The following is a 23,340-nucleotide window of genomic DNA, read 5'->3' as shown; positions in this document are numbered from 1 at the left end:
TAAGAGTGGAGATAACTTGCTTCTCACCATATGGGTGTGTGTGTGTGTGCTCCCACCTAGAACACTAAAAATGGTCACCATTGTGCTTAAAAAGTTGGGAGAACTTGCTCTTGAAATAGGGGGTGGGCTTTTGTTCAACTGTGTGTTGCATCTGAGGTCTTGCGTCTTCCCAGATATGCACCTTATTAAACCTTGTACATTTGGCAGGAATTTGATGACATCCTGCTAAGCGGCATATTTCATTTGCTTGAGTCAGTTACCCTGGATTTGGCAAACTGAATTCTGTAGACTGGTCTGTCTTTTGCCAAACTGCATCTGTGGCAATGTGTACCTCCTTCATTTTTGCAGCCTGTTTCTGGGATTTTTGGAGTAGGACAGTGCTGGAGATATTAAGCACCGAGACTGGAAGTAGGAAGTGGCTGGGGGAGTAGGGTCAAATCAAAATGATTCTTAATGTGCGAACATAGCCTCAGAATTACAGTTCCCATGTTTCTCTGGGTAGACAGAGTGCCACTTAAAGCAATGTCACTCCATAGTGTAGATATACGCTCTGATCGTGAGCTCCACAAAGTGTGTCTAGATGGTATTTAGGTTCCTGAGGAAAACAAAGTTTTTATTGTGTGTGGTCTGAATTGCAGGAGTTGGTCTGGGGTGGGATCAGCTTGGATGTTTTGGTTTGCTTGCTTGCTTCTTTGCCTTTCCAGCATGGTCTAGTTATGCAGTTACATAATTCTACTGTGTGCACCCGGGGGGGTGGGGGGGCTCTGGTGTTCTGTATGCATAGACATCCTATTGTGGGGAAAGCGCTGTTTGCTTTGCCTTGTTCCTGCTAGACATGTCTTTCTTTATATCAGATATATGAAGCAGATATGCTGAGTGAGACCACTGGTCCATACTGTCTGTCTGGCAGCTGCTCTCGGGCTGGGGCAGGTCTTTCCCAGGCTTACTAGCCTGGATCCTTTAACTAGAAGTGCTGGAGGATTGAACCTAGGCCCTTCTGCATGTAAAGTCTAAGCTCTAACACTGAGCTATGGCTCTCTCATTATTATTATTATTATTATTATTATTATTATTATTGATTGATTTATATAGCACCATCAATGTACATGGTGCTGTACATTGTACATGGTGTTGTACATGGTGTTGTACATTGTACATGGTGCTGTACAATGTACATGGTGCTCTCCCATCTCTTGTTCATGTGTGATGCCCCTGATAGCAACTGGGAATGAGCAGTGCTAGAATTTGGGCACTCCAGCACTTCAAATGGCATGCCTGTTCTATCCAAATGGTGTTCCATTTGGATAGAATACACTGCCGATGTACAATGATAAAAACTGGGCAAATGTACATAATTTCTCATTTCAATTTTGATAGTGATGGGGAGGGGGGTACGGAGGAGACTGAACCCCCTTGAGCCATCAGCCTTGGCAACGGAGTTTTCAGCAGGCATCACTCAATTCTCGCACACTTTCAAGTATATCATCCTAGTCATAAGGCCCAAAACTTGTCCCATTGAACCCATCCTGCATCCATTCTGCTCTGCCAATTTGGACGGGTCGTTTTCGCATTTCTAGTAATGGAAGATCTTCATAAAAGTGAAAGGCTTGGGGTGTTGTTGTTGCTGTTGCTGTGACCTACTAAGGAAGGCGTCGTAATCAGGACTGGTAAGGCTTATCGCAAGAATCACCCTTGGCGTACTCTGTGTTGTTGTGATCGGAAGCTGCACGGATGGCGCAAGAAGTTCTCGCTTGTCCAGGTGATTGCACGAGAATGGGCCTTGCGACCCAATTAGAGCTCATTTGGGCCCTGGCGTTTCCCGTTGCGCGGCTCTTCTCTTCGGGATGGCACAGGCACAGGTTGGTTTCTACTTCTCTCCCCCTTCTCTCTCTCTCTCAAATGTCCCCCCACCCCACCCCGATCCGCGACCGTTTGCAGGCATAGGCGACGCCGGGCCAGGCATTGCAAGCGGCTCTAACTGAAAAGTGCAGAGAAAAGCCGGATCACCCCGGGGCAAACTTCCAGGGGGCGCTTCTCTTTTCTCGGAGTGTCCCTAGAGGGGGGTGGGGAGAGCCGGTGGCGTGCTAATGGATGCTCTTTCTGTGTTGCGGTCTCTCCCCTTTTGATCTGTGAACAGGAGCCGTTCCTATTGGCTGGCTCCCTTGTGACGTGGGGGGACTGCAGTTGTCCTTATGTATCAAGCGCCGGGCTTAGTTTCCGTCTCTTTCGAGAGACCGGGGATCGCGGGGCTTTTCTGCTGCGGGGCTGGGGGGAGAAGCAAGAGAAGACCCCGGCCTGTTTTCAGCGCGCGCCCCCTCCCCACCCTCCTTTAGGGGAAAGAGAGAGCTCCGCGCTCGGAGTCGCTGTCAAAGGAGCCGGACGGGGAGGGGAAAGCTCCCCCCCCCCTTTGACCAAAGTCAAAGAGCGATGCAGTGAGCAAAAGTTGAAGTCTGAACCGAAGCTAGATCCCCTCCCTCTCCCTTCCAAGCCAAGATCGCACGTGAGTCTACCGCACTTGGGGGGCGGGGGGGCGGGAGAAGTGTTCAGAACTGGCCAAGGGCAAAGGGGACACGGGAGGAGGTAGATGGGGCTGGGACCTCCGGGGGGTGGGGGCGCGGGGGCGCGAATAAAAAATCCACGTGCTGTCGAGGGTCAATGGGTTAGGGGAGAGCATTTCCTGGTGTAGAAGTTGCGGGAGGGGGAGAGGTTTGGATGATAACTTAGTGAAGGATGGGGATGGAGAGCGTGCATTAGAAAGGGGGAGGTGGGTGTGCTGGTTAGTAAGTCAAGAATTAGTACGGGAGGACGCGGTTGGGAACAAGAGTTGCAGATTTTCATCTTGGCTCTTCGCTTGCTTGCGTGAGTTGAGTGCGTTTATAATCTAATCTACCATCTATGGTACAAATGTGTGTTTCAACTTTGTCCTTATACTGGGGAGGAATTTCCCCTCCAGAGAGGGATAGAGCCATATGGAGGAGGTGGCTGAATCAGAGGTGGCAACGATCCAAGGGCTGTCACGGTCATTTGAGGATGGACCTGTGTACATTGTGTCCAAGGCGTGTAGCTTCTGCCTGCAATAGAGCAGAGCGGAGGTATGCACAAAACAGTCGCCCTTAGGGTCCTTCCCTTCCTGACCCCATTCCAAAAGCCGTCTAGTCGGCTTGGAATCCTAGCGGCAGGGGAGGCTGGTGGCACCGATGTCACTGGAGTGGGAATCCACTCCCGAGTTTCAGCCAGAACCGGTCAAAACTCTAAAGGAGCTGTCCAAGCTGCAAAGCACCTTGGATAGCTCCTTTAGAGTTCCGACTGAAACCCGGAGCGGATTTACTGCCCCACTGCCATCAGAGTCACCAGCCTCCACTGCCCAGTAGCCGCCTTGTCTTTTGTTTTGATGGAGAGGAAGGGAGTTGTTCTCACAACCACCACTACTGTGGGTTTTTTGAACGGCGTTTTGTCTTGTCTGTCCCTTTAAACAGAGGAGGAGTTCATGAAATCCCTATTTTTCTTTCAACTTCATTGGACTTTTGAGTGGGGGTTTGTGTGGGGGAAAGAATGTATTTTGCAGGCTGCTCCTGGGGTGGGGAGGCTCACTGTTTAAGAGATTCTAAAATTAGAATGGGAGGCAGAGAGGTTGCCAGTTGTCCTGGGACATGCTCTGCAGCCTCCTCCAAGATGCTTTTGACTACAGCTCCCATCAGCCCCAGCCAGCATGTCCAGCAGTCAGCTGAAGTCCAAAACATCTAGAGAACACCAGTTTGGGGAAGTCTGGAAGACAAATGTCCCAGCAACCAGATCTCGGTCCTGTCAGTACCTTGGTGAAGTCTGCCTGGGTACCCTGTCTATGCTGGAAGAAAGACCAGAACAAAATAAACACATAAATAAATACATATTGAATAAATATGTAAACATAAAATAGCTGCCATTTTATGGGAAAGGGACATGCCAGCTTCTGATCCTAAGTCCAGAAGGAGGCCTAAAGTTCTCTGAGGGCTCTAGAGCTATCGATCTAGGATTTGGGAACTTTAGTACAAGAGAGCAAGGACAGTGATGTATTTAGTGAGCGGAGGAGACGTCCCTGATAGTGGGGGCATTTTGGAGTCTTATGAGGAGAGTCTGAAAAAACAGTTTAGCTGGTTGGGCCATCGGTTCCAGGCCTGCTAGCTTGGAAAGTTTTCATAGTGAACCACGCAGGTTGGAAGAACCTGGGAGGTGGTGGGATTTGGAGGAGGCTATGAAACGTGGGACTGGAGGTCTGGCTCCAAAGGTTCAGGAGGGCTTTAGGACTATTCCTGCTATGGGAGGGGACAGTCAGCCAAGAGTAGTAAGTGTGCATGAGTTGCCATGATTAATTCCACCCCCCCGCCCCACCCCCCGCAGCTTGCAATATGTTTGGGAGATCTTTGCCTTGCCCGTTTCTAATCTGCTGTACATCACAGTTAGTCCCATTTTATAGATGGGGAACTGAGGCAAGGAGCAGCTCATTCAAAGCCACCAGTTGAGTGAACCTTTGAACCCAGCACCTGCTGCTTCGTTTTGCCACCACTACCGTCAAAATGAAGGGCAGCAGCATTGAGGGGTCTTTGAGGCACCCCGCAGTTGATAGATGCAGGGCCTAAGATCAGTAGAATAGGAATCCTAGAGGGAGGGGGAAGTTATCAAGGTTTTGTTTGTATCATAGTAGCTGTGAGTAACATTAGATTTTCCTTTTTGGTCCTTGTGCCTTAAGCGGGATTGTGTGCGCTCTGTGGAATTCTGTACCCTCCAAATGCAGAATTCTGTATTGTGATTACACCATACAAATGAAGCCAATTTGCACAGTAAACTATTTTGCATGGTGTTGTTTTCCTTGGGGCAGGGCATAGAGGATTACAAGATACTTGAAACCCGAACTTTTAGGAATACTGCTCAACCCCACCCCTTAAAAGCATTTCATCAGTCATTACCTCTGTGTTTCAAATCTTGTCATCCTTAAGTGCTAGAAACTTGTTTCTTTTTAATATTGAAAGCTAGACTAAAAGGCGCACAACAACGGCCAATGTTTTGGACTAAAGCTCCCATAATCCCTCAGCATTGGCCATGTTGTCTGGGGCTGATAGGAATTGTAGTCCAAAACATCAGGAGGGCACCGGGCTGCCTACCATTGCCCGAGAGTTGGATCTGATGCCAGTATGTGGTAAAATTGTTTGTTTAATCAACTCATATGCAGCTTGCCATACCAAAACAAAATCTCAACATGTTCTACAGGATAAAAAAATTAAAATACATCATAATCAGTACAAAAGTCTCATTAGTTTAAATGTTTGACATATTTAAAACCAAATACTTAAACCCAATATTTAAATTATATTTTAAAAAAACATGACAAGTACTAAACAGTACTTATCACTAACCAATAAATGGTAGGCTGCAATCCTATACACACTTTCTTAGAAGTAAGTCTCCCTACAGTCCCATGGGGCTTGCTTCTGAGGGGGCTTGTTTAGAATTGCACTGTTAGAATTGCATCTTGCCCTTAGCAAAAGAACCCCGTGTCTTTACCAGGGGCTTCTACAAAACTTTAGCGCTCTTACACAGTTTGAAATGTGCATGAGCCGGACTACTTTGCTTGCGTTCCTGCCAAACACTCGCCCACATGTACACATCCACTCCACCAAATACTTGCTTCTTTCCTCTTACCTCTTAAATACCTCGAGGATGAGGATGAGGATGATTACTACAATTATTTCTATCAGGATGCAGATCCTACAAGTAGCATTAACTAATCATTCATAGAATCGCAATCCTCAATATTTTTTAAAAGAACAAGTGATGGGACCCTTCCCACAGGTCAGATTCAGCCTTCCTCAACCTGGGGCGCTCCAGATGTGTTGGACTGCACCTCCCAGAATGCCCCAGCCAGCCGCTGGCTGGGGCATTCTGGGAGTTGTAGTCCAACACATCTGGAGCGCCCCAGGTTGAGGAAGGCTGTGATAGATGGTCCTTCAGGGGTAGTGGGACACTCTGGCTGGAGCAGGCTCTGAGGTGGCATTTGCCTGCCTGCCTCTTCTGAGACCCTTTCCATTGGCAGCCAATGGCGTAAAACTCACCTTTAACCCAGCTCAACTTCCTCATTCATCAATAGGCTCTAGTTTCTCACCGGATTGTCCTTGGCACACATCCTTTCCGCATGCTTCCCTTCTCTCTACCCCACACCCCTCTAGGTAGCAAACTGCCACGCCAAATTATTACACCCACGTCCTCATTGCCTGGTATTTGGCAGAAGTGAGCAACAACGAATTTAGGGCATGTTGTGAAATAGTGGTTTAGACACCTTCAAATATAGCATCATGGAGATCCTCCCTAAACAACCCCTCTATTTTTCTGGATGAAGGGCCTGCCAATATAAATACAGGCTTCTCCATACAAAGTTTTTTCTTTTCATTCCCGTTAAATTTCCCCTCTTGTTTGTTTGTTCTTCTTTCTTGGACTTCTCTCTCCCCCCCCTTTTTTTTTTCTGGGTCAGGTGTTTTTCCCTGGGGGGGTGGGGAGACTCCCACAGACCAGCTGCCATCAGGCAAGCACTGTGTTGATCCATCAGTGGAAGAAGGGATTTACCAGCTCTTTCAAAAAGAAAAAAATCAACAGTGGCAAGCTAAATTTAGAAGCTACCTAAATACCTTTTTAAATCCCCTCCTAAATTAAAGCCTTTCCGTGAAAATCAAGCAAACCTCCTTCTCAAAGCTCAGTGCTGTTCCTCTTAGCATGAAGAGGCTGACTGTCATGATGAGAAGTAACAGTGGCCACGGAACTCCCGTTGCAACCCTGGCTCCAGATGGCCGCATGGAAGTGACCCTCGCAACAGGGAGGAGTTCAGGAGGACCGACTCTTGTCCTACCTCACAGGGTGGTTAGAAGGATAAATGGAATGACCTGCACTCAGGACCGGTGCCAGACTATTTTGTGCCCTAGGCAAGGCAAACTAATTACACACACACCCGAATTTTTTTTTTGCCAACTTCGATTTTAAAGAACATGTTTTGTAGAAAAAATAAAAAGCACAAAACTTGAACTTATCATGTTTTTTCTTAAAACAGCTCATTTGTATAAAACTGTGATCCTTAAAGGTCAGTTCTGCACCCCTCTGAGGTCTGTGCCCTAGGCGGCTGCCTAGTTGGCCTAATGGTAGCGCTGGCCCTACCTGCACTGTCCTACCCAGCAGGGTTGTTAGAAAGATAAATAAGATGAGAAAATGTAAATTGCTCCTGGTGGCAAATCCTATGCTGGCTGGAGAATGCTGGGAGTTGTAGGATCCCCCTCCCTCTAATCATTCATAGGATTGCGCCCTTATATGCTGAAAAGTGCTGTGCTAGAAGAAACTATCTTCAGATAGCTGACCATTTTGAAACCTTTCACCAATTCTACTGCAGGGGAGAAGAACCTAATTCAGCCCAAGGGTCAAATTCTATTTTAGAGAAGTTCTCAAGATCACATTCCAGTGATAGTTGGGACCAGTAATACCAAAATACCAGCATATTTTAGCCGAAAGCTCTCACTGCCAGCAGCTAAGCCTCAGGAGAGACAGTTCAGCCTTTTTGAATGGGAAAGAACTTGCACAAAAGCCTGGCACCCGCCAAATGATTTGTGGCTCAGGGAAAGCTGGTGGGGTCATCTGGGGAACCTCAGAGGGCTGGATTTGGCCCCCCGGGGCCTGAGGTTTCTGCTGTGATGAAGAGAGGAGGTAGCAAAAACAGGTCCATCTTCAGATATGCCTGCTGCGGAAAGCGTGGCGGTGGCCTCTGGAGAGTGTGATGAATGGCCTCATCGGCTTCCCATTCTTTGAAGTTACAGGGATGGGTGGGATCATCCAATCAGTTTTATGGGCATCCAGAGTTGGGAGGAGTCATGGGGTTGTCTGGCAACTGTGTGGCGAAAAGCAAATCTGCCCCTCCCCCCAAAAAGCCCAGCCCGCTGGGGGGTGGGAAAGGAAGACTGGGGGGTGGGGAATGTTGGCCACAGCTGCCTGTGGGTGCTCAATAGCATGCATTTATTATTATTATTATTTTATATTATATCCCGCCTTTTTTCCTCCAAGTAACCCAAGGCAGCTTACATAATCCTCCTCCTCTCCATTTTATCCTCACAACAACCCTGTGAGGTAGGTTGGGCTGAGAGTCTGTGACTGACCCAAAGTCACCCAGTAGAATTCCATGGCTGAGTGGGGCCTAGAACCCGGATCTCCCGACTCCCAGTCCAACACCTTAGCCACTACACCACTCTGACCTACCCCTGCCTTGGGGGCTTCTTTCCCCACCCATACTTTCCCTTGGGAGATGCTGGTGGGGGGTGGGGGTGTCGACAGATAGGGGGCTGCCTATGGGGAAACCCACAAGCAGGACATGAAGGCAGTGTTTTATTTTATAATTTTAGCTTGCTTTTCAGACCCGTATCGCTCACATCAATCCAGGAATAAAAATGAGAGGTTGGGAAGGGGAGGAAGGGGGGGGGGAGAGGCAGGCCCCTCCGCCCATGAAAACCTCAAGCTTACAAATGAAAAAGGCAAGAAGGGCAAAGGGGGAAATCAGAGGAGGGAGACCATCATTTTGTTCTGTTCTGGCGTTGCCAAAGTGAAGTGTCAGCAGGCTTTGGGTCCAGTGGGATCTTTCCCAACTGCTGGTCTTGCTTGGATAAGGAACCCGCCGCCCTGGTTCCTCGGGTTGGGGTCAGAGGCCGGGATGCGCGCTCCGCCCTGCAGCCCCAGGGCAACTGACCCTTGGAGCCGAGGGCTTTCCTGGCGAGGCGCTGGAGAGCATGCGCCGCCAGCAAGGGCGCCGTCCCTTCGCCTTACTGCCTCCCCTCGTCTTGACCCGCCCTTCGGAAGGGTTGTGATCTCCTGCTCTCCCTCCCTCCCTCCGTCCCCGGCTGCCCGTTTTGGAGTCGCCCAGCAGCGGCATGACTCAGCTGAGCCCGAGAGAGCCATTTCCTGCGCTCTGGTGCGTCCCGGGGCTGCTAGCGGAGACGTTGCGCATCGCAGGTTAAGCGGGGACGCTCGAAAGCCGGCGGGCGCGCCGCCTCCCAAGATGCCTCCGTTTGTGCCCCTTCGCCGCCGAGGCAGACGTCTCGCTTGGCGGGGAGGCGTTTGGGAATCCGCTCATCGTGAGGGGGGGGGGGGGGCGGCCTTTCCTTCCTTCCTCAAATCGGAGAGAGCTCGACGCAGAGGCACCGGGAGGAATTCCCAGGGAGAAGCTGCTTGGGGAGAGGCGCATTCGGTGTCGTTTCAGAGCGGCCTTTCCCCGGTCTGTCACGTAGCTAAGTTTCCAGCTGGAGAACAAGAGGGAGCGGATGGACACAGCTTTGGGTCAGCCTGTTTTCAAGCGCCCCTCTCAGCCGTCGGCTTTGATCAGTGACCCTAAGTATGTCGCACGCACGCACGCACGCACACCCCGCCTTAACTCCTGCCTCTGTGAAAGTGGGCATGTGATTTACTTGTGATTTTAATTTTTGTGAACCGCCCAGAGAGCTTCGGCTATTGGGCGGTATAAAAATGTAATAAATAAATAAATAAATAAATTGTGTTCTTGGCAAAGGGCATGGACCTGACATACGTGTCATGGATTTGACACATTTACAGCACCACCCATTGCGATTTATTTATTTATTGCATTTATATCCCATCTTTTCCCCCTCTAAGGAACTCAAGGCGGCATACATAATCCCTCCCCCTCTCTATTTTAACCTCACAACAACAACCCTGTGTAGTAGGTTGGACTGAGAGTTTGTGACTGGCCCAAAGTCACCCAGTGAGCTTCCATGGCTGAGTGGGGACTAGAACCCGGATCTCCCAGCTCCCCGCCCAACACTCTAACCACTACACTACAGTGTACAAAATGTGAATGCTAGTCTTCACATAATATATGCAAACATTTTCTGAGATCCCAGGAAATTTCTGGCTCCCCTCCTTTGGGGCTGCCTTTTTGACCCCGGGCTCAGGTACGATATACCCCCTGCACACACACCCTCTCATAGGCCCTGCACTACACTGGCTTAAGAGTTCAATGCGAATTTCTCCTAGGTAAGTGTGTATCTAGGACTGCAGCCTTAAAGTGCTATAAATGGGACAGAGAGCATGCTTTCGATGAACAGCAGGTGTGGGGATTGGCTGGCCTTCTAAATGTTTTGCACTTCAACTCCCAGCATCCCTGGCCATGCTGCAGGGGCTTCTGGGAGTTGAAGTCAAATATGTCTGGAGATCTGCTGTCTGCCCAACCCGTCTCTAGATGATGTTAGAGTCCAACTTCTATCAGTCCCAGACTGCATGGCCAATGGTCAGGGATTATGGGACGTAGTCCAACAACATCTGGGAGGCTGCAGGTTCCCCACCTCTGATATAGGTTACCCTCTATTAGAACCGGTGTAGGAGTTCACTAATGCCCAATCCTTTCCACCTCTCAGCTGGCACAGAAGTTCCCCCTCTGTTTTATCACAGCTGTTTCCATGGATGCCTCTAAACACTTGTGTGTGTGTTTATCACTACTCAAATGTTTTTAAAGCTAACAAGGAAGTCCTGTTCTATTTCTATTCTTTCAGTCATCTCGGCTTCAAATAATGTTAGTGACCTTGCTTTTAATTTTTTGAGAGTTTCCTTTTTAATTGCTGTTTGCTGAAGGTGGGAAGAGGGCCTGTAAGAGTAGCAGCGGCTTTAATGGCTGCCAATGTTCATGAATCCTTTTGTGAGAGCATCTGCACCCTAAGGCAAGGAGTGAGCTGTGCTGAGCATTGGCATCAGCTCTTCTAAGATTTCAAAACCTTCGGAGTTGTGCAATGCTTTACAGAAAAGAAGGGGAAGCAACAGGGCTGCTTCTCCGGAAAGCAAGCAGCAAATATGCTCTGGCAATTACTATGCGGAACTATTAAGTAACACCTGGAGTGCCCTGTGCTTGAAAAACCTAAATTCTCACCCTAACCGTATTCTCTCTCCAATGAATTTATTAAAATTTAATTTGTATCCCATCTTCCCTTTGCAAAAATAGGGAAAAAATCCATGGTGTGGCTAATGGTAAGTAATCACATTGGGCCTGTTCAGGCAACACACTAAGCCATGGTTAGGCTGCTAACCCTTTTGCAGCAAATAGTGAGCATGTTTATACCATGGTTAAGTAGCCACCATGGTTAGGAATGGTTCACATGACATGCTAAGCCATAATGTTTAGCTCCGAATCCTTAACTGCCTTGGCTTAGCATGTTGTCTGAACAGGGTCATTAAAAATATAAAACTACAGCAAAGCCGATCGCAGTTCATCAAAGCAGCAATAGCAATTAATATGAATTTATCTCAGTTACTATTAATATGTCCAGAAGCATACCAGCATATCACAGCCTTGGCTGGCCCGCAAAATACAACAGCCAAGTGCATTTCCCTAGGCAGGGAATTCAACAATGTTGGAGCCCTCACTGAAAAGGCCCTACTCTGTGGCTGGCCTTTGTATTCCAGATGGAATGGGCATGCAAAACAGGACCTCTTGAGTCCATGAAATTTGATGACTTTAAATGGAGATTAGACCACTTCATGAAGAATAAGACTATCAGTGGCATCTAGCCACAGTGGCTATATATTATCTCCTGTATTGGAGACAGTATGCCTCTCGTTGCTTGTTGCAGGGGGACAGGATTGAGAGGATGCTATTGGTTTCCTGTCCTGTCCTGAGTTTCCTTTAAGCATCTGTTTGGTCACTGGAAACACAATGCTAGACTAGATAGGTCATTGGTCTGATCCAGTACAGCTCTACTTATATTCGTATGAAGATCTTATTCTGTCGATGCTCCTGTGGGAGAAAGTGTTCCTACAGTATGCATCTACTTGTTTATTCAGCTTTATCTAGTAATCTTTCTTGGAGGTTAACATAAATGTTGGGTACCACAGATGCCTTCAGACCACAGGGAGTCATGCTGAGCTTTCCCCTGCTACTGTCTGAAAAGTACACTACACCTTGCCCTTCTGTTTTCAAGTCAGACTGTGCAGCCATGAGGGCTAGAAACTTTTTTTCTTTTAAACAAAAGCCAAGGATCTCAGGGAGAAGAGTTCTGCATGGCAGCTACCATATTACTTGTTTGCGCTGCGCGATTAGAGGATACAGAACAGTGGTGGGGTTTTGTTCCTAGCATGCATTCCCAGCATGCATCTCTGACGTCAACTTGGTTTTGATGAAATTAGGGCTTACACAAATGCATTCCAATATTTATATCAAAGGGCATGGGCTAGATCAGTAGTTAGAATAAATGTGCGCAGTTCAGAGAAAATCCTGGGAAGGTGTGAAATTTGAAGTAAGCAGGAGTGAAAAATAAACATCTCTATTACATTTAAACCAAACTGGGAGCTCTGGAACAGGCCAGCTATCTAATCTTTTAAAGGGAATGGATCTGTGTAGGGGCCAGGGGCCATCTCCCTACCTTGGCTAACCAGGCTCAAGCCAGCCAGTGGGGAGGCATAAGGAGGAAGCCCCCCTGTCTTAACAATTTAACTGATCTACCCTGGCAGGATTGGGTTTTGTTCTGTTTGTTTTGTTTTACTCTGGCCGTCTGCTGCTCCAAGAACGTAGGTATCTGCTGCCCTTTCATAACATCTAAAATCTGCCCGAGACAGATGCATCACTCTACCTAATGGTAGGGCCGGTCCTGCTTGTGATTTTTTGGGATTCCTCCCATCCAAGCCAGCTAGCTCTCTATGGCCACCATTTGGGGACATTTCTGTTTCCATACAGGTTGATCCCTCCTCCCACAGTTTTTATTTGGTACATCTGAAAATCTTGAGGTTCCCTTTAGCCTGTTGATGCCTCTCTCTAATGTGTGGATGTGCTGCTTTGGCTACGTCAATATACACCCCCAGAGAATGAGCAACTTTGCTATAAGTATATAGGATTGAAGGCTTCCTTCCTGGTCTGAGCAAGACATGTGGTTAACAATGCCTGCTGTAATGGGGCAAGCACTTGTTTTGTCTTCGTAATTGCTAGCAGAGCAGCATTTATGTACTCAAAAGCCAGTGACGTGGCATTCCATCCCACTCTCTCTCAATATTCCATCACGCTCTGCCGTGACCAAGGTACAGAACCCAGGATGGGTCTATGCATATGAAGAAGTGTAGTTGGGAACAGGCGTGGTTTTTAACTGGTGAGGTGGGCTGGGGAAGGAAGCTGATTTGGCCCACATTGCAGCCTTTCCCCCATCTGCTCCCCTTTTTAATTTGTCCCACATAAGTGAATGGCTGCTATCCAGGGTCAAACCACGTGTTACATTAATTACGTAGCATGTGGCTGACCCCACTCTCTGTTTTTACTCTAGTGTAAGCACATGCAGCCCCAATTTGGATTGGGCCCACAGCACCAGGAATGAGGAATTAAACCTTCCCCATCGCTACTGTTTGCTTCCTGAAATCACCCCTCTCCTAGGGGTGATGGTGAAAAAGAAAAAGAAAAACTCTCCATTTTTTCCTTTCTTTAACCCCCATCTGTGTTGCTGAGGGTGGGATTTGGGAAGCCAATAGTGTGTGTGCGGGGGGGGAGTTTAATCCCCTCTTCCTGATGCAATGTTGTACCAATACAAATTGGGAGCATACATGCTTACACTAGAGTATAAAAAAGCATGCTCTATAATTTAAGATAACATGCAGTTGGACCCCCAGAGGCATGCTGTTGTGGTGAGAGCACTAATTCCAGGTAGCACAGGATTTTGCAGAGCTGTAGAGTATATGGCTATGACCCAAATAGGTCCTCTGTTGCCCAAGAGTGGCTTCCCTCTGCACCCCACCCATCATAATATTAAACATCTTGCTTGTCTCTGATTGTTACTGCAGGACTTTTTTCCAAGCAGCCAAAATGAACCAGCAGCATCATTTTTGCACTTAGTGTAGCCTTTCCTCACCCTGGTGCCTTCCAAATGTTTTAGACTCTTTTTAAAGGCTGAGAACATGGCCAAGGTTATACAATGAGCCTGTGGCAGAGGTGATTGGAACAGGAATGCATTTAGGCCCGGGCTCAGCTCGCTGCACCATGGTGATCTCTGAAAGGGTCACCCCAGATGCCACCTGGTGCCATTCTGTGTGACAGTGTCTTTCTTTCCCTCCTTGCCAGCGTGGACGGGGAGTGGAACTAACTGACCTGCCCTCTGAGTTCCTCCTTCTCTTTTCAGGAAGGTCATAGATGGATGCAGGCGGCTGCCTGTGGCAAAGCCAATCCCGAAAATCTGACCAGCTCAGGTTGTCTCCAAAAGTAAAAATAAAACCCGTTGCTTGTGGTGCCACGTATCGCTGCGCTTAATTGGTAGCATGTGGCATTGCTGACTCTGCACATCCCACATGCTCCGTACTGTGCTTGCCAAGCCGGGGGCAGCCTAGGACAGAGAACATCCTGTGAAACCAGGGAGGAGAAGAAGAAAAAACTCCCTCCGGCCCTCCTGGTGTTAGAACTTTGCCATCTGCTGGAGCGGGGATCCCGTGAATGCATCCCAGCAGTTGCATTTTAAGCCAGCAGTCTCCAGGTTTCCTTTCCCTCTCTGAGCTTTGGAGTGGGGACAAATAGATCCCAGATATTTGTTGAGATCAGTCCCCTCACTACACACAGTTTTGCTATTCCCACCCTGAAACCTACAGCCTTTCCCTTTCCGATTTGAAACTAGTCAATTTCATGCCCCTTTCAGTAATTCTAGCCTTCTATGGAGCTGGACAGGCCATCTCTTAAAGTGCTTGGGCTTGTTTGATATCAGTGTGTCCAACACGTTAAGAGGTTTGGTGCATGTGTTTTCAATCCACTTTAGTTTTTCTCATACAAAGCTGGTACTCCAGGCCATTAGGGCTGTTTTCTTTTTCTAACTCAGCTTTAGGGGTGATATCAAATTAACATGGATGGGGGATAAGGCATGCAGTGGCTACTAGTCCTGATGACTCTATGCTACCTCCAGCGTTGGAGGCAGTATGCCTAGGTACACCAGTTGCTGGGGAACACGAGCGGGAGGGTGCTGTTGCATTCATGTCCTTTCCATGGACAGCTGGTTGGCCACTGTGTAGCTAGCCTTGGCCGGCTCCAGCAGGGCTGCTCTTGTGGTTTTAACGTGTGTTTTACAGGATAGGAACATTGGAAGATGCCTTATGAATGTTAGTTTCACACAGCATGCTCACCTACCATGGATTACTGTGTCGTCTGAATACAGTGCATTTTCCGCAGGGTGGCTTGTTCACCATGCAATAGGGTTTATTTTTCTCTAGAACCCATGGCTTGTTATTGGGTTGCTCGGAGTAGTTAAGCCACACTGCATGGTTAAAAAGCAATCCCATGGAAAACACGCTGCATTCAGACAATGCATTAACCCACACTGGAGGGGTTAGAGCAGTGGTTCTCAACCTTCCTAATGCCGCGACCCTTTAATACAGTTCCTCATGTTGTGGTGACCCCCAACCATAAAATTATTTTCGTTCTTCTCTACACGATCCATTGTCATGGGATGGTTTGCTAATGAAAATAATACATAACAATAGCTTTAATAATACAAAAGATGATACATGACATAGTTCAGTCAATACAGTTTCCTAAACCATCGGAAATATGTGTTTTCCGATGGTCTTAGGCGACCCCTGTGAAAGGGTCATTTGACCCCCAAAGGGGTCCTGACCCACAGGTTGAGAACCGCTGGGTTAGAGTGTTATGTGAACCCAGAGTCAGACCCTTGGTCCTTCAAGCCCAGTATTGTCAATACTGAATGGCAGCAGTGGCTCTCCAGGGTTTCAGGCAGGAATGTTTCCTAGCCCTACCTGGAGATGCCAGGAATCGAACCTGAGACCTTCTGCATGCAAAGCAGGGGATCTGTCACTGAGCTATGCCCTCTGTTCGGAAGCTCTGGCATTGGGAAATGCTTGCTTCTTTATGAACCCCACTATTCCAAGTCATCCATTAGGATCTATAAGTGAGGAGAACTTGATGGTGGTCTATATGATGCTAGGTGATGTCCAACTTCTTGATATCCCACTCGTTTGAACAGGTAGTCCCACATATGGTGGTGCTGGGATTGTTATGCCAATATTGCTTTGGTGTGTGTGTTTGCTAGAGTACTTGTATACAGTCTAGACTTTCTCAAGTCTGTCATGTACAAGTACAAGTCCAAATGAGAAGTTTGGATGTATACAACCATGCATTATTTGAGTGACCAAGCTGCTGTGGAAGCATTCTCACCATATTGTCCAAAGCTACCTGTTCCTTTCCTGAACCTGAGGTGGCACAAACCAACCTTACCCATTAGCAGCAGAAGTTGGGTGTGCACAGCACTGATTGGCTAGCCTCTGTGACATCACACATCCCCAGAAAGGTTTTGCAATGCTTAAAATTAATTTTCCTTGTTCGTTTGTTTTTTTAAATAAGGCAAGTAAATTAATGTTTAAATGAACAAATGTTCTTTTGTTACTTTTTAAAAAGTAAAGATGATAAAAAGTCAGGCAGCCCACACAAAGCATGGGAGAGGGGGCAGATTTACAACAATAAGCTTTAGGATTGCTGGTGTTTAGAGATGCCTTTGTCTGCAAAGCTTCACTTTTAATGCACTTTGAAGGGGTCAAATTACAGGTTACATTGGAATCTCGTGATTTTGTGTCATCCCCTTTCATTAGAAAATGTTGCTCTTTTATCTTTTCTGACCAGAAGATGGCAGTAGAATGTAGGAAGAAGACAAATTTTCTTTCCAGAAATCGTGCAAATCTCAAAGGGCTTCTGCCTGGAATGAATGGACAGTGAATGCTGATTTATATAATCCCAGCTGTCAAATTTGCTGTGAGGTTATGGAATTTGCAGTTCTGCTGAATTCCAGACCCTCTTGAATAAAGTTCTTCAGGGTTTCTAGATCTGCTCCTATCCTTGACAATTTGATTAGGTAACAATGGTTGTACCATTATTATTGATAAGGTTGGATGATTTGAGCTCAGGTCTTCTCGGTTATAGACTTCAGTATCTGGTCTTGTGCAATTCCAAAGGGAAAATGTAAGCAAGTTCTACTATGGGTTTCACATCTGAAGTTTTCTGGCTGTCTTGTGTGTGTGTGTGTGTACTGACTTCTGTGTCAGTACACAGAACACAGTCAAGAGGTACTGACTTCCATTTGTGGGGGTCTTGAGGTGGGGAAAGGGGGATGAAAAGTGTTGGAAACCCTGCTGGAAGAGAGGGAGGCCGAGTTCAGCCCAGGAGCAAGAGGGACTAAGAGAAGCCCTTGAAGGAAGGTCTTTCAAGAAGGTTTGGCAACCAGCTAGCATCTGATGGCTACCCATCAAAAGCTGTCAAACTGAGCTTGATTGAGCTTAGACATTGGAGGAATCAAGATGAGAATGGACCATTCTCTTCTTGCTTGAAAGCAATCCCTTCCCGTTTTCCCAAATAGGGTTTTCCGTGCCAAGACCCAAAGAGTACTCCTCTTTTGGAGTGGTCCAAGTATGTAAGATTTCACTAGTATTTTACAATGACGAAGGAGCCTTCTCTGCCAGAACCTGAACTACTATCTGCTCCCCTGTGTGCCTATTTATTTCTGGACTGATTTATTTCAGGTGTTTTTACTCTGCCCTTCAGCCGAAAAAGGCCTCCGGAGTGGCTTACAATGTTAAATATTTTGGCAGTCCTGCCCTCAGACCTATCAACTGAAATAGCATCCCCCAACTTGGTGCCTTCCAGATGTGTTGGACTACAAATCCCAACATCTACAACTGGCTGGGGATGCTGGGAGTTGTAGTCCAACACATCTAGATGACACCAGATTTGAGAAGTCTGATCTAAAAGACAAAAGGCACCGGGAGGGAAGAGGAGAAACAAGCAAATCCCAGCACTGGTTCTTCTTGTTCGTCTTGTAGTTCTTTCTGGCTGGGAGGGACAGAACAAGCTCCCTGCAGCTGCTCCTTTTCTGGCCAGCGTAGGGGACCAGGTTGGACTCTCCCTTGCTCTGATGTTTTTCCTGGGAGGCAAGGAAACCGCTTCAAGGAAGCCCCCAGTCGCCTGGCCGGTGGAGAGCGCAGGATACGCTGCCCTTCAGTTCTGCAGTCTCAAGGCGACGTCGCAACGGCGCGCTAAAGAAACGTAGAGAGCCTTATATTTTGCGTGAAAGTTCCATCTGGAAGCGATGACAACACAGTGGTGATTATCCGAGTTTTTGTGGAGAAAAATAGACTAGGTGTTGTTGTTGTTTTTCAGCACAGGGAAGGATTTGAAGTGGGCAGGGCAGGCTCAGCGGAGGGTTGCTCACGGGGAAAAAAATGGTGATTTCTGGTTCCTTTGGCAGCAAAGAGGCCTTATGCAGAGGGCGTTTTGACACAGGGATGCAACACATTGGCGACTAAAGTACCGAAGATGAAAAGGTGCTTTCAAGGCGTTGGGCTGCGATGCTTTCTAAAGGTGAGCGCAACTCTCGGAAAACAGGGTTGTTGCGAGGAGGAGGAATCGTGGCACGTAGCCACACTCCAGGATCCAACCGGACCCCAAATCGTGCTCTGAAGGCTCAAGGCAGGGGGCAAGCTCTGCCGTGCAGCAGGGTGATGTGGTTTGCTTCAGGTGGCACCAGGAGTTGGGGTGCCCTGCCCTGAAGGCTGGCATTGGGCCTGGCGCAGGGATGCTTTTTTATAGCATTGGTCTGGGTGGGGTGCGGGTGGGATTTGGAGTCTGCTTTGGGCAGCCAAATGCCTCGGCCCAGTCCGGCTAAAGGCCTGACGCCTCAGCAGCTGTCTGTTAGCTTAACTACTTTGCTTCTACCACCCGCAACCTCTAGGCCACACCTCTCTTTCTTCATTGGTTGGCATTCCTCATTTCTGATTGGTGGGCTGAATCTATATAAGGTAGTGTGATGGCAGAACAAGAAGTTCAGGTATGTACATAAACGGGGAAGGAGGAGCATAACTGGAGATGGTGTGGGAGGGTCAGTCAGCCAGGTGGGGCTCAGAAACTCCACCCCGTTCCACTGCTAGTACCTCTACAACTAGGAGAGCTAAAAAAAAAATTTTTTTTAAATTGAACTGAATGCTAAAAAATCTCAGAAGAGCCAAATTCTGTAGCTTAACTGCCTGTGTGTATTTGCTGTGTGTATTATATCCCCTTCCACTCCACCCACAAATCCTTCGTGCATTCTGAGATCCTCTGGTGTCGTGTCTCTGTCCTTTGGGGACAGCATGAGAGTTTCAAGGACAGTAAGTCGTCTTGCTTCCTCCAGGATTAAGAGCTACGCAAGCCCTGATCCCCTTTGCAGATGGGCTAAGCCTCTTACGGTCAGAGTTGAAGATATATGAGGAAAAAGATTATGGCCCCAGTAAGGCTTGAGGGATGCACAAAGCGGTAATAGGGCAGTGGAGATTTATCTAAGAAGCTCACAAGATTGCTGAAGCTCCAGCTCTTCTGCCCTCTCAGATTTTTTTCCAGCATTTATCATAGGAAAATGAATGGCAAGTCACTGATATTCAGAGGCACTGATAATATAAGGCAGGGGGTTTAAAAATATTGCATGGTCCCAGATGGTCTGTGAAGTTCATATTCTGCTGCACCTCTCCAAGGATTTTTAAGGAACAAAGCTGCTAGTCCATTTGGAATCAAGATCTCCTCTGCCTCACCGATCACAGTGATCCGAATGGATCTCATGAGGACTAGGGAGTAGCAGTCCCCACATGTTGCCAGTGTTCCTTCTTCCCTTCCCCATGGATTATACTCTGTTCCTAATAAGGCAAATTTAAAACAAAACGAAGGACAGTTCGAGGAGTTTCCTTAAATGATTTCCAGTCATGGGTCTTTTCCTTTGGCTAGGGCAAAATAGAAGGCACAGGTCACACAAGGATCCCCATTTCTTTGCGAGAGAAAAGGAGTTCCTGCGATGGATGTGCCTCATATGTCTTCACCAACTTTACCTGCCCTTTCTGACACCCCAATAAAGCTTCTGCATTTAGCTCCCCACAGCTCAGGTAGGAAGCAGGCGGAGGCATCCAAGTTGGAACTAAAGAGATGGAGCAAACTCACTGAGCTGTTAAATAGATGTACTTGAGTATCACTGTAGAAATAACCCAGAGATATCTGCCATGCCGCCCATCTCTTCCCCCACCCCACCACTGGAGGGAAGGCTCTCTGTCATCACTAGAGGAGGCATTGTAAGTGGCTGTTGCCAAGGATGGGCAACTTAGGGCCCTCCAGATGTTTTGGCCTCCCAGATGTTTTGGCCTACAATCCCCATTTTTGCTCACCGATAGCTACGCTAGCTGTGGCTGATAGGAGGGATAGGGCCCAACATCTGGAGGGCCAGACCTTGCCCACCTCTGCGGTAACGAAAGAAGAGCGCACACAAATAGGTTTCCATTAATGGGTCTTGGGCCGCTTGTTGTTGCAGGATGGGTCTATGGCTGCGCCGCAGGGCCAGAAATACCTCCTCATCTTTGACTTCGATGAGACCATCGTGAACGAGAACAGCGATGACTCCGTCGTCCAAGTCGCTCCGGGGAAACAGCTTCCGGAGTCGCTGCGCCAAACCTTCCGTGAAGGGTTCTACAATGAGTACATGCAGCAGGTGTTGAAGTACTTGGGAGACCAAGGGGCAAAGATGGCCGACTTCAAAGCCGTCTACGAGAAGATCCCCCTCTCTCCTGGCATGCGGGACCTTTTCCAGTTCCTCTCCAAACAGCAGGACCGCTTTGAAATCATCCTCATCTCGGACGCCAACATGTTCGGCATTGAATGTGCCTTGAAGGCCACTGGTGCCTACTCCCTCTTCCGTAAGATCTTCAGCAACCCTTCTAGCTTCGACAAGAGAGGCTTCTTCACCTTGGGCCCTTATCACTCGCACAGCTGCCCGCGGTGTCCGGCAAACATGTGCAAGCACAAGATCCTGACGGAATACCTGGCCGAGCGGGCCCAGGAGGGCGTCAGATTTGAGAGGGTCTTCTACGTCGGGGACGGAGCCAATGACTTCTGCCCTTCCACGGCCATGAAGTCCAGCGACGTTGCGTTCCCGAGGAAAGGTTACCCGATGCACAAGCTCATCCTGGAGATGGAGAAAAACCAACCCGGGACCTACCAGGCCACCGTAGTCCCTTGGGAATCGGCTGTCGAAGTGTGCTGCTACCTTCAAGATGTTCTCAAGCGGAAATGTTGAGGAAGGACAGGTGGTGGAAGAAGCTGCTCTTGATCCCATCCCTGCAAGCTGTTCAGAAAGATCTGAATGTCTAACATCACGCCTTTCTCATTCTTGGCTTGGACTCTGGGTTTTCTTCCTCTCATTGCTCAAAAACTGTCTCTGGATCTTCCCTTCCTTTGGTCTTGAGACAAAAGCTCTCTCTATGCAGTTAGGAAATCCACTCAAGGAAGGGTGGGTGGATGCTTGGCCATTTGCATATTATTATTTTTTGTTCACTTTCTTTGAAATTCTGCTTTTGTATTCCCTAAAGACACTCATGTATTTTCTCTCAAGCTAGTTCTCAGAAACACTTCAGATAGGAGAAAGGATTCTGTCTCCACCAAAGCATTTAACCTGTCACATGTCGCCCCGCTCCATCTTATACAAGGATGGGCAACTTGTGGCCCTCCAGATGTTGTGGCCCTCCAGATGTTGTAGCCTATACCTCCCAGCAGCTATAGCCAGTATAGTCAATGGTAAAGGATGATGGGAGTTGTAGGCCAAAACATCTGGAGGGCCACAAGTCGCCCACCCCTAATCTAATCAGATAAACTAAAGAATAGTTTATTAGGGGTGCTCTAATTCAGAAGGGAATTGAGTGTGTGTGTGTGTGTGAGACAGAGAGAGAGAGAGAGAGAGAGCGCAAATATTTCCAGACAGAAAAGGGGGAGCTAGAAAGCTTATTCCAGTCTAGTGCAATGGCTTTAATGAATGACCTAGACCAGGAATATTGTGATTCATCCTTCCGCAACCCCGGAGGTGGGGGGAGGCAGAGGTCGGAGGTGGAGACGTGAGCATGAAGTAGTTGAACTCGGGTCTCCATGCCGAGAGTGTCCCAAGCTGCAAATGCATCATTTTTAAGTATAAAGGGCTTGTTTTCATTACAGCCATATCCTGGTTTTATAACAGTGTGTCTGTTAATGGCTTCCTCCAAATAATCTTGGGGTTGTAGTTTGCATTTGCTGTTAAATATCCCTGGACCCCACAGAGAACTATAGTCATTAAATCAGTATAAGACATACCCAGAAGCTTTAACGACGGTGGGATGGGGTGGGGAGCAGTAATGAGACAGGCTGGGAAGTGGGAGAGTGCAAAACCTTTAATCTAGGCTGGTGAAGGGGAAGCTTGTCTCTTTAATGAAATACAAGCTTTCGCACAACTCCCAAGTAGTGTGCTGAGCTGCAACAATGGGTAACGGATCACATGATACGTGGACTGTGTCACCTCCTCGTGCCGTGATCAGTCGCAGGCTGCACCTGAAGGTGTTTTTGTGGTTGCACCCTAATTCCTGCCCGTCTTCTCTGTTCCATTTTACTGCCACATTTGATTCTTCTCTCCACGGCTGCTGTTTTAGAAACCACCACAATGCACTTCTCCATAGCTTGTGGTCTGCTTATCCATTCCAGGCCACCTGCCTGCCTCTCTTGCCTTCACCTGATCTGTGTTCTGTTTTCTCTGCAATTTCCATTTGTTGTTGTCATTGTCCAGAGCCAGCCCCAAACATTTGCTGCTGGGACGAAGGAGAAGATGGCGCCTTCCCCCACTCCCCATTCCATGTACAAATGGTGACCAGACTGGCAGTTCAACGGTGCTGACAGGGCAGCTTGGGGTGTGTGTGCAGAGCAGGGCCACATACAGCTCTATCCAGCCCGCCTCCCTCAGCATCTGCGGCCTGAGGTGGCTGCTTCACACTGCCTCATGGTAGAGCCGGCCCTGTCATTGTTTGCTGTCCTCCTCTTTGTCCATCTGTTCTTGTTGGAACTTAAAAGCCATGGCAACTTTTTTCTAAGCCCCCTCCGCAAGTATCTAGCAAATATTGAAGATGCCTTTCCTACACTACATTGGCATTATGTGATCTGCCTCTGTATTTTCAAATGTCTGTTTCCATGTAGCCAGCATGGCACCTAGTTTTGTCAACCTGAAATGTTGTATGTATGAACACTCTACTCTGACCAGATTGGGGTGGGGCTGCCTTTGTTTCTCCCACTCTTATCCTTGCCTAGCTGGGAGCGACCCTCTTTCTCCTAAACTAGCTGCCCTACCTCTCTCGGCCGGTGGTGCAAAGCAACCTGCTGTTAGCAATCTATCGTTTTATAAGCCATCCTTTCAACTGATTTTTCCTTAATATGCGTTGTCTCTTCTTTCTTCTTCAAGGAGAAAAAAGGAGGAGAAATTAAACGACAAAGGAAAAAAAAAAGAAAAGAAATAT

The 23,340-nt window shown here is 47.9% G+C and overlaps 1 protein-coding gene across 4 annotated transcripts; it reads left to right on the top strand.

Moving 5' to 3' along the window:
- Nucleotides 1-1,829: 1,829 nt before the first annotated feature.
- Nucleotides 1,830-23,340, top strand: PHOSPHO1 (phosphoethanolamine/phosphocholine phosphatase 1). Of its 4 annotated transcripts, XM_063138741.1 has the most exons (4): nt 2,241-2,500; nt 18,182-18,382; nt 18,753-18,848; nt 20,349-23,340. In XM_063138741.1, the coding sequence occupies exons 3-4, from the start codon at nt 18,828-18,830 to the stop codon at nt 21,108-21,110; spliced, it is 783 nt and encodes a 260-aa protein (XP_062994811.1). In that variant the 5' UTR covers nt 2,241-2,500; nt 18,182-18,382; nt 18,753-18,827; the 3' UTR covers nt 21,111-23,340. The 4 variants fall into 4 exon arrangements, with proteins under 4 accessions (XP_062994812.1, XP_062994811.1, XP_062994810.1 ...); XM_063138740.1 differs by lacking the exon at nt 18,753-18,848 and having other exon boundaries at nt 18,270-18,382; XM_063138739.1 differs by lacking the exon at nt 18,753-18,848.

This window comes from Elgaria multicarinata, chromosome 11, assembly GCF_023053635.1.
Source record: "Elgaria multicarinata webbii isolate HBS135686 ecotype San Diego chromosome 11, rElgMul1.1.pri, whole genome shotgun sequence".
Classification (NCBI taxonomy): domain Eukaryota; kingdom Metazoa; phylum Chordata; class Lepidosauria; order Squamata; family Anguidae; genus Elgaria; species Elgaria multicarinata.
The sequence above is the reverse complement of the archived record's forward strand: the minus strand, read 5'-3'. Positions and strand labels throughout refer to the sequence as shown.

What these genes read in the sequence shown, in the direction of transcription:
- PHOSPHO1 (XM_063138740.1), top strand. Translation starts at nt 18,338, where the DNA reads ATGAAAAGGTGCTTTCAAGGCGTTGGGCTGCGATGCTTTCTAAAG. An exon ending in GGCTGCGATGCTTTCTAAAG is followed by an intron (nt 18,383 to 20,348) that starts GTGAGCGCAACT and finishes TTGTTGTTGCAG; the next exon opens with GATGGGTCTATGGCTGCGCC.